The sequence below is a fragment of the Passer domesticus genome, chromosome 1, assembly GCF_036417665.1.
Source record: "Passer domesticus isolate bPasDom1 chromosome 1, bPasDom1.hap1, whole genome shotgun sequence".
Classification (NCBI taxonomy): domain Eukaryota; kingdom Metazoa; phylum Chordata; class Aves; order Passeriformes; family Passeridae; genus Passer; species Passer domesticus.
Window position 1 is genome coordinate 102,906,061 of NC_087474.1, and position 11,711 is coordinate 102,917,771.

Genomic DNA, 11,711 nt, shown 5'->3' on the forward strand with positions numbered 1-11,711 from the left:
TCCTTAAATACAATATTCAAACAAAAGTGGCAAAAATCCAAATAACAAAGATCGTACTGTCACTGTACTTCATTTTCTTAAGCACGTGAACCATCAGAGCCCTCCAATTTTCATCTACTCCATATTTCAGTCATAGAAAGTGTTACATCAGCATAGTCACCAGGTAAAGCTGCTGGATTATTCTAAATGGACTTTCTTCAGACGGTGGCACAGATGATGAGTGATTGTCCAATTCTGAAGCTATCAGAACTGAACGGATTTAGCAATGTCATAAACACCTCTCGAGGGAGTCACCTGGTGTTGAGAACTCACTTTACATGCCGTGTTTCAAAATCAGTTTTAATGGATTTACATTAGATTCAAACCCACTTTAGAGCTATTATTTCTCCCTTTCAACCTTTTCACACGCTACTGCAATGTACTACAGCATATTTTATAATCACATGTTTGCAGGCCTGTGGGAAAGTAAACAAAACTTCAAAGGGTTATTATTTAAGGACTCTGTATTATGGCCATAGGCCTGACTGTTTTTCTTCCTCACCACCCCTTGGGCCCAAAGCACATAATCATCCAGTAATTGAACTGAAATGTCTAAATGGCTAGATCCCCTGAAGGACATAGGTAGTTAGCAGTGGAGAAAGTAAGGGACATTTTAAAAAACCCTCATGGCACTTTCCTGCACTACTTAGAAACACCGTATAAATGTAACTGACCTGGACCTGATAGGCTTTTACAGGGAACAGAACAGTGCATGGATATTTCTGGAGTTGTAGCTAAAGTAAAGATTAAATGTTGAACCATGCTGTATTTGGAAGCAAAGATCTTACATTTAAATTACTTTCAGAAGAACCCAGAAGAAACAGAAATATACATGTGTACACAGAAGTATATATAACACGATAGTGTCACTAATACCACGTGAAAGCAAACCCCTCTAGGTCCTCATATTTAATAGCCCATCCAAAAAGTGTAATGGATAGCAGATCCCAGGCTTTCATACACTGTAACTGTCAAAGCACTCAGGAGATAGAGAAGTGAAGGCTCTGACAGCTCTCTTTTACATTCTAAATGACATCTGCATTCAACAGAACAGAAATAAAGATTAAGGGAAACACCTGATATGATAGCGCTCAGCTTACCTCAAAATGCAATATTTAAAAAGTACAGAGAAACACAGGTCTGCCTCCTTGTACTGTAAGTAAAAACTGGTGTCAAAGCCTCTGAGGTCTTCACCGCTGCCAGAGAGGCAGCACCGCAGCATCCAACAGACTGCAGGGGCAGGAGCCACAGCCTCTGACTATGGAACTGCTGAGATCAAAAGGTGCTTCACCAGAGAAGGGAGGGAGGAGACGGCCTTTGAACACACACAGAAAATGGCTACAGGTACACACAGCATAAGGAAATTAACTTGGCCAAAACCTTTGCAGCCTCTCTTGTACCCCAGCGAGGAGCAGAACGCCCCTCGCTGCTCTGGCTATGCACCTTTTGCAGTGAGTGCCTGCTGCACATCTCTTCCAAGAGGTTACCAGCATTACGGCTTTGAGCGAGACACGTCAGCACACAGCTCACAAGAGATGATTGCAAATAGATTTTCGCTGGTTGATTATATAAACGATGCCTCTTATAGCTGGAGTAACACCTCAAAGGCAATATAATGACGACATGACAATGTATGTAAATCAAGAACTGCATGTGGGTTTATTTTACACTTGAGAAAACAGTGGATTTAATTGTGTGAACCAAAATGTACTGTACAATATTAATGATAAAACATCAAAATGTATAATTCATAGTGCATTGCTTGCTTTATTTTTATTTATTTATTTTTTTTGTCAGATAGTTCCTTTAAGTACATGCATCTGGAAAGATGCAGGTGCCAGTAAAATTCCTCTATTTATATCAAGCTGCAGGAACTAAATTTTATTCAAAAAGTGTGGTTTTACATTATATACACAGAAATTGAATATAAAATGACAATATAAAAAGTTAAAAGAGAAAGCATACAGCCAGAAGGTACAAAGAAAGTTGAACAGTTTAAAATGGTACGATATGTAACATGTATTTTTTTAAGCTGATGCTGGCAATTTACAAGGAACAGAATCCAACATTTGCCCCATTTTTTTTGTTTTCATTTACCAATGCAGCACACTATAGAAAGGTCAGCTTGTACCAAAGCTTAACATTTGTAAATAACTATAAACTGCAGTATTTTACAGAAAAAAAAAAAAAAAAGGAAAGAAAAGAGCATTTTTACATTTGTTTTAAATAACAGCTTGCATACTTTTTTTTTCCTTTTGCCAAAAAGTGGCAATTCTCAGCATCCAGAGGGTTTGGGCATAGTGGCAAATTGGTTTGCTTGTTTTTTTAATTATTATTTAACTTATACAGTTGTGGCTTCCTAACCCCTTGAGTACTACACAGCTCTCCTTCTTCCAAGGACTGCATGCACAATATCTTCACAAACCAGTTCTGCATTAAAAAAAAAAAAAAGGAAGCTCATTCATTAAAAAAAAAAAGTCCTGCTTCCGACACAGCTTTTTTTTGAATGAAATGCCTTTAAGCCTTTTGTTTTATTTTGTTTTTCCTTATTTACTTATTTAGTCACTGGGAAAGGCACAGAAATGCTATTACAGTTCTTAGAGGGTTAAAACTTGACACTACCAGGTTCTGTGACCTTTATTGTCATGGCAACTTTGTAATTTTAGGATGTCTCTTTATCATTGTTCTTTGTGTCTTTCTTTACGGCTAAATTAATGTCTCTCAATAGTGTCTCCCACTATATTCTACAAAAGATAGCTTAACATCAAGGACAGATGTTGAAAATAAAGGTCAGACTTTGACTCACAAAAAATAAAAACAGAAACAAAAAAATAACCATGCACAGATCAGACAAAGAGCATATAAATATAACTACAAAATAAGTGTAAGAAAAACCAAGGTCCAGATAGGCAGTTCAGCAACAAAAGTAAGACTGATTTCAGAGGCTCAGGTCAGGCCTAGTGCAGTACTATGAAGAAGTTTAGTGCAATGTTCCTGTGGTCACTTGCATACCTGGCTGCTTACCTGGACGCTATTGTTTTTCTAACTCAGTTACATAGATCAGATGGTCCTCTGGGGACTTGCCATGTGTTTTACTAAGGTGCAGTTTGACTGCATGCTTGCTTGCAAAAGTTCGGTTACAAAGCTTACATTGGAATGTGGAGCCTAAGTCCTCCTCAGCAATTCCAAGTGAGCCCAAAGTCTTGTTTGCGAGGACTTTTGAAACATTCTGCTGTTCTTGAATCTGATTAAGTGGCAACTTTGACAGATCCTTCAAACTAAACCCTAGGTGTGTCTCTAAGTGACTTATGTATGTAGAAGCAGTCCTGAACTGAGAGGCACAATCATTGCAAAAGAAAACAGGATGTCCTGTGTCCAAGTTCTTTAAAAATTTAGTTCCACCTGTCCTCCTTAACTGATACTTCACATTGGCCAGCCAGTGGCTAATTGTGGTCATGGAAAGACCAGTAAACTTAGAGATGTGTACCCGCTCTTGTGGACCTAGGTCCGACATAATGTATTTGCCTTCTGGGGTCTCCCTCAAGCTGGAAGCAAACTGGGCTTGAAGGATCAGAAGATGCTGAGGGTTCCAGTTGGACTGCCTGCCCTTCCTCTTGTGTACTGGTGACAGTTCATCCAGAGCCTCCTCAAAACTGCTCCCATCAGCATCAGACTTCTCTGACACGGTAGAGGGAGTTGAAGATTTGGGTGTCAAACGCCCCGTGAGGTTCTTCACCATATCGGAAATATCCAGCAGGGCACTCTCCCTCAGCGGGGATGAGGCAGAGTCAGCCACAGTGGAAACAAGAGGCTTGTTTTTGGACTTAGTTAAATCAATAGGTTGATCGCTGTTCTCATAGTAATACCGGTCAATAGCATCAGCCTGCTTGACTGGAGTGCTTGGGTAAATGGGTTTGTCCAACATGCTGTTACTAATTTTGTACAGCATGGCCAAAGGGTCCAGAGAGGGGCTTACCGGCTTAGAAATTTTGCCTAAGTGGGTATTCATAATGGACTGTAAAGCGCTCAATGGATTAATGAAGGATGGCTCAGGTGAATGATCTGTGATAATTCCTAAATTGTTACAGCCATTTGCAACCTTTGTTTTAAGTGGCTCTGTACCATTTGGCGTATGTGCTTCTGCTGGACTATCCTTTTTGACCTTCTGAACTTCAGACTCGGAGCTTTTCTTTGGCTGCTGTTTGTTATTTATTTCTTCTGCTTTTGGGAAGTCCTTGTTTTCTTTAGCAGCAGGTGACATGGGTTTAACTGGAGAACTCTTCTCCTTCTCCAAAGGCTTCTCTTCCTTCTTCACATTGATTTTACCTGTAACTTTCTCCACTAGTTCCTCCATAGCAGATACATTGCTCTTGTGAGGTGGGGGTGTGAGATTGCCTGGGGAATGGATGAGTGCGTTGTGTTCTGACGACAGCGATTTCACACTGCTTGCGTAGGACGGCTGCATTTGAACGCTCTGCACCGCAGGCTGAAGGGGTTTGACTGTTCCCGGCAGCTGGTAAGCTGCATGGATACTGGGATATCCTCCCCAGGACGGAGCTCCGTTTTGGGCTTTGCTGATGGCTGTTGTCACTGTGTTCTCCAGGGACTTCAATATGTCTATTCCGCCTTTAGGACTATCATCTAGATCCTCCTCTCTGAGGTATTGATACAAAGTTGTTGGCTCAAATTTCTCTGTAGAGTCCTCACTCTCTTCTTTAATCTTTTTTTCTGTTTCAGTGACCACCAGCTTTTCCTTCTCTAGGTCTTTCTTTTCCTCCGAATTTGTGGAGCCCGCTGGGGAATCGGGCTGCTTTTTAATGTTGGAGGCTGGTAGCCTTGTATGGGTGGTGGGTGGAAGAGGTATAGACTGTATTTTCTCCTCCACCACTGGGTCCAACACTAGCTGTTTGCCTTTTTTGGAAGCAGAATTGGTCACCTTCAAGAAATGACCGGTGACCATCATGTGAGCAGTGAGCTGCTGCAAAGTATCATGGGAACTGCCACATTCCATGCATTTCAGTATTTGGGCTTTGCGTGCCTCAAACTGCCAAGTGTAGCTAGCACCATTTTGATAGCCATAGCGGTTGTTTGGCGTCACATAGGGGTTGGCAGTTTTCTGATCCTTTGCAGACTCACCCAGTGAAGCTTCTGCCGTGATCCCTGTTGGCTCAGGTGAACAAGGTGAAGCCAAGTCCTGAAGTGCTCGCTTTTTGGTAGAAGGGACCAATTTGGTGATGGCTGGTACTGGCTCCTTCAGAGGCACTTTCTGGTAATGCTTTGTTTTTATCATATGGACGCTGAGGTCTTGCAAAGACTCAAATGAATGCCCGCAGTACATGCACTTCAGCACTTTCTGGGCATCCTCTTTGCCTTCCATTTCCATAAGCGATCGTTTCCTAGGCTTTGACCACCGCTTGGTCTTATCAGCTTCTTTATCTCTGTTGTCATCACGGTAATGTCCAGTTTCATTCATGTGCACTGTTAGCTCCACCAGCGTGTCGTAGGCTGCACTGCAGTCTTTGCATCGGAACTTGCTGGCGCCGGTGAACACAGACCCATAGAGTTTATTGTTTTGCCGGTAAAGCTGCACTGTGCTGAAGAGACTCGGCTCCGGGAGAAGTCCATACGATGACGTCTGCTGCAGAGTTTTAGCCAGCGCAGCTTGGTGCCAGTCGTAACCCGAGCCACCACTGTTACTATTACTGTTACTAGTACTACTGGTGGTTGTACTGGTACTAGTGTTGGTACTGGTAGTACAAGTACTCTGGGAATTGGCATTGGCATCAGTACTGGACATGTTTTCATTCTGGCTGATTCCATTGTTGCTGGTGGTTGGATTGGATTTCTTTAAGTCCAAAGCTAAACTGGACCAGCAAGTCTCTGAAAGCAAATTTGCATACACAGCTTTTATTTGTGCCAAGCTGTCCTGTGGATAGGAAACATTGTCTGTGCACTGAGGATCCTCTTTCTCTTCTTTAGAGGAAGTGCTTTTGAAATGGGCCAGCTGATCGCTGTTTTCACTAAACGGCGAACCATAGCCTGCATCCTGATTAGTTGCAGTGCTGACTGGGGAGTTCTGGTAGCTTTGAGCCTCTTTGATCTCCGCTTCTTCATTGCACAAGTACTCATTCTCCTGGATGTCCAGAGACAGCCCATCATCTTCCACGCTGTCTTCATCTATTTCTGCTGCTTTCAATTCTTCCTCAGGAACATATGCTAAAATACAGGAGGGGACATGGGGGGAAACAAGACAATGTTACTGAACATGCATATTTTACATGGCTCTCCTGCACTAAAAACTAACCATGAAGACAAATTTTGAAGATAGATCCAAAACCCAAACTCGCCATCACTCACATACTCCTCCTATAAATCCACACACTCTGTCATGGTTACAGTTTGATATCAGTGATTCTGAAGAATAAACTTTGACTTCAGCAGTAAAATATGTGCCAGGACCACAGTAAATGCCATAATATCAAAACTAAAATCAAACAAAGAGCCTACTAAACTAGTTTTTTTCAACTTTAAAAAATGGCCTAGTACTGAGCTATATTTCCTGCACTACATATGTATGTGTAACGCATTGCAGGTGACCTGTATCCCTCAGACCATGACACTCAGAATCACTGACTTGACCAACTCTATCTTGTCAGTTCTGTCTTTTCTTGCAAACTGGCTTTAGCTACAGCTTCAGGGGCCATTTCTGTGTCACTGATACCTGACTCTAATGAAGCCATACAGGGCAAGAGTGTCAGGTCAGCTGTTCCCAAGGCTCCTGGTGTCTGGCTGTACTGTGTCCATCTGAGAGCAGAACAGCTTTCATTTTTGAAAGGTGAGAAGAGAAGCAAGACTGATTGCTTTCTGAAATGGGAAGGATGTAGTTTGCCTCCTGTTATGATCTGATATGGGTCCTTCATTTACCGTTTTGAAAAAAGCAGTCAGAAGCTAGAAGTAAATGCTAGAGATAAATTTCTTAAAGCAACAAACAAAAACTTTGAGATCTCCACTGCAGCTTGATTATTGGTTTATGGAAAATAAAAAATTTTGCTATTGCATTGCTATCTGTGAAACTATATGATCTCCCCAAACTGTATGTTTATCTATATCAAACTATTTGTTAAACTAGCAAATGTGATATTCATGAGCAGATGGCCATTACATCAAAACACATTTACTCCAAGGGCTCAATTCACAGAAGTGACTTACATGTACCTAAGTGATAAATGTACACTTTCATTGCAAAGCAGAAAACATAGTTGTACACATTTCCCTCCAGTTTTGTAAAAGAAGCTTAAAAAATCACAATGCCAATGGAATGTATATAATTTATAAGAATGTCAAGGTAGAAAATACGGATTATGAACAATTTTCAGTAACTGAATAAAAAAGTGCCTCCTTGTCAGGTGAACTCTGCAGCAAGTGATGCTGAAATGTGTCCTGTGTCCTTTCATGCTACAATACTGAAAGCAAGCCAGAAAATAGGCACTCCTGCTCCTATGTGGTATGAAGAAAATACGTATTATTATGTTAACAAAGCTGAGGTCTTCTTCAACTGGGGGGAACATAAGTATGAGTCGAGCTTCTTTTTGTACACATCTGCTAACATATTCTGAAATGCCTTTTCTGAAAAATAAAAAGAATCTTCTTTCATTCCAATATGAATACTCTTTGAAACATATTATGGTCAGTACTGCATTATGTATTCACCTTTGCAATTCAGTCTTAATGCAGCCCCTAACTGCTTCAGCCTGATCTTTTAAGATGAAGTAGGAAAATACTCTATCTAGCATGGGGTTGTACTGAACATTAAGATGCCCATTGCATTTTTCACCTGTCCCCTAAATGTTAATATTTTCAGATGATAATTTGACCTTTTAGTTTTTAAAAAAGTTCTAATCAGGGCCCAAATAGATAAATCAGCCTCAAGTGTTTTCTAATATGTTTAAAAGGACAGGTGAGTACCAAGCACAATAAATAAAATTCAGAAATAATCCTGGAGTCAAAGGCCAGTAAGATGCCAGAAAAGCATTGTAAAATCAGATGAAAATATTCTCCAAAAGGCATTTTGTCCATAAAATGAAGAATGGAATGCAGAAGTAGTAAGAGAATTCAGAAGGCAGTCAGCTTCCCTGTCTTGCAGCAATGCTGCTGTTGGAACACTTTGCAGATATTTGAGGATGGTAGGACCGCTGCAGTTCTGAACTTCAGGTACACACATAGAATTCACTCCCAGCCTAGGCTGCAGCCTAGGATCTCATAGCCCTCTCATTCAAAACACCTTTTAGCAATAATTTTTAATGGCAAAAGACAATACATTTTTAAGTTTCAGAAAAGCACAGAAGAGTTAAAAAATAATATGGTTTCTAATTTTGAAATTATTTTTAAATAGAAAATAAACCCCTCTGAGATCTAAAATGCACAACAACGGGCAGTTACCATCTGGCATTTTCATAAAAAAAAATTTAAAAAAAAACAACAAAACCAAAACAAGTACAAGCTAAAAACTGAGAGGACACATATTTTGAGTTTTTATGAACAGCTTTCTTCTCACTAACCACAGTGCAACTATGCCACTTTTCTCTAATTTTCACATCCAATATTTTTAATAACTAGGTGCAAAAAACTGTTGAAAGATGCTGGATGTTCCTGTAGTTGATACAGCATTTTGTAAGGATCCGTATTAATTTTTTGCTTACATCTCTTTACTTAATTCTATATTACATATGTTTTTAATATGTATAATAATTTTCTATTTTTATAATTGCTATATATAACCATCTATATATCTGCTTAAGTAGAAACTCTAATGATCCATTGCCGTGTCTTTTATTTTTCTTTATTTACTTATGATGGTGTTTTCACTATTCTCATACTATTGCACTGTATCATAAAAATAAAAAGGAGCTAAACCACACAAGAAACATTATAACTACATGTAAGGTCCACGTTAAACTGCCATAGCAAAGAAACCGAGTGTCAGGGTGAAATATCCATCTTTTACTCACTTTTTCTACTCTTTGGTTTTGCTGAGACTACTACACAATTGAGTTCTCTCTTTTACCAACATATACTGCAATATAAGGGTTAAGAATTTACAAATGGCCAGAACTATGATTTTCTATGATTTCAGAATTTAAGCCAGTTCTAGATAAACCCTGAATTTATAGGATATGCACACCCACATGTCTGTACATGTATCTAAGGTCACAAAGAAATAATGCTTAATAAAAAAAGAGAATAATTTTTCTGTAATGTTTAATTTCTATCACTGCAATAAAAAAATAGTCTATTTAACTCCTTTGGTTATCATAGGATACAGACAATACCTGTTCATTCAAGACTACTAATGCTTATGAGATGAATAGCAGCACACTCAACATATGGTATTTTGCAAGGTCAGTGCAATTCTCTAACTGAAAAGGTTTCTGTAAGAGCTAACAGAGAAGCAAACAAAAGGAAGAATGTTAATGTCTAAAAACATCTATGTTTTATTAAAATTCTCACAGAAATTTGACAAATAAATAAAATCCACTATTTTAAACACAGCAAAAATGTTCATATTATAATTACTTGCAGAGAGAAGTAATATATTCTACCTTAAATAAAAGCATGAGATGTTCAGATTCTAAATTACAAAATGTAGACCAACAGACAGATTTCAGACAACATATCTTTCTGTGACCGAGCAACTCTCAGCAATCTTTTCCAGACATTCCTGCATCTGCAAAGGTACTGCTGGTTTACACATGTCCCAAAACCACACAAAAATATCAAGAGCAGATATAGACAATGATCCTCCTCAACAATAACTATATTCAAAGTAGAAGAAATTACAGAACATAGCGTCAGCTTTTCTCTTGCTTCTCATTTGTGTCTAGACAGACTGAGGCAAATGCAAGGTGTAAAAGAGGGAAAAACCTTCAAATTCCAGACAACTAAAAATTAGGGGGGGGGCATTTTGTATTTATTTTCTTTTCTATTAAGTCACGCTTAACAGAAAATAAATTATTATTTCTTTTATTATTTCTTTCTTTTATTTCTATTAAGTCACGCTATTATTTTTTTTTGCCTATAAAATGTGCCTTCTGGATGCCAATGCTTCCCCATAGATATACTGTCATCTTTGAGCAGTGTTAAAAGCTGTGCATTCTAATCTAAGTGGACATGAGATGCTATATATTGTACATGTGAGTAGCACAGCACATTGTGTTTGCTTCAGTGAGAATATTTACACTATAAATACACATCCATTGTTTGAAAGAGCAGACAGAGATCTGAAATGTAAGGATGTGGTTAAAAATATAAATATTCTCACATAAAACCTTTCCACAACCTTGGAACTATGCTTTTGAAGGAATCTGTCTCTGCAGAGGTATTCTTTTCCATTCAAAAAGGGATTCAACATTGAATAAATTATTTTGAAAAGCACCAAAAGTAATAATTGTATTTGGTTTTAGTAGTCTACAAAATTAAATGCAGTAAGCTCTTCAAAACCCAATTTTAAATCCTCCAAATAAATAAATTTATTCAGAAGAAACACCTAAGCAGTGAAAGTCACAGTTCAGTAAAGGAATTGAATACTGAAATAATTTTCAGTGAAATACCTATTTCATAGTTTTGATAAATAGGGATAGGTTTAGGTCTAAAATTCTTCACTAAATCAGGGCCTACTCTGTGACTAAACAATAGTGGCACAATGTGAGTGTTCACCATTCTTCAAGAGATGTATTGCCACAGCTTCTAATATTTACCCAGCCAACAGGAGACAGCAGCTGCAGAAGTTTTCACAGCCCACACTGTCACCTTGCACAAACTGTACTCCGGGCTGGGGGTGATTTCCACTGCACACAAGAACACATTTCATAGCTTAGGGAAAAAAAAGTACAGCTAGAAAAGACAATCTATAGCCACAATCTACACATCTCCCTCATTATGGAAACAAGAGGCAGATGAAAAAACCCAAATCATTTACAGACATGTTTCCAGAATACAGAGTCATGAGAGTTTTACAGAAGAATCCAAAATCTCACATTGTGGGAGTTTAACATGCATGCTGGAAGATTTGCGAATCTTCTGTATTAGTATATACAAATGTTCATACAAAATTCTGGCACAGATGCTACAAATCTGTGTGCATGTGTGTGTCTGTATTACAATGTCACTATGCTGGAAAAATATGGCTTAGTAATGACAATGGCTGAGGAGCAGCAGAGAATATGAGACAACCAGATAACCTTACTACAGAGGTTTGTGTCTTTCATTTCTAATTGCAGCAAAATGGGGGGCAAAATACTAGAACTGCTTACCCTCTAATTCTAATGCAATGGGTCTGAAAAGTAGATAAGGTACTGTAACAAGAACAACCTCTGTGCTTCTAGCAGGTTGAGTGATAACCCTTAAAGGCATCCCATTAAAAGCCAACAAAAAGATTCTTCACCTCTTTCTCTTCTCTCCTCTATCCCCTTAAAATGAATGCTGCAAATTATTAGCCAAGGCTGGCAATTGGAGAACGAAGCAGCTTGCATGTGGGTATATTTTCACAGTGATTCTAATCTGAGAAATTTACTTGCTCTTCCCCTTCTATCTGATAAACTATACATTCAAGCGTTCTCATTAGTGTTCGGATCACCAAAGAGAGCTGGAGATGAATCAGTCCATCCACCCCTCCT

General features: G+C 38.9%; 1 protein-coding gene across 2 annotated transcripts in view; it reads right to left on the reverse strand.

The window, feature by feature from the left end:
* Positions 1-1,675: 1,675 nt before the first annotated feature.
* Positions 1,676-11,711, reverse strand: part of TSHZ1 (teashirt zinc finger homeobox 1) — a 57,857-nt gene continuing 47,821 nt past the window's right edge. For both annotated transcript variants that reach the window (XM_064431932.1, XM_064431941.1), the window contains exon 2: positions 1,676-6,255. In XM_064431932.1, the coding sequence (XP_064288002.1) occupies positions 3,071-6,255 (3,185 nt within the window). In that variant the 3' untranslated portion in view covers positions 1,676-3,070. The remainder of the gene's footprint in view (positions 6,256-11,711) is intronic.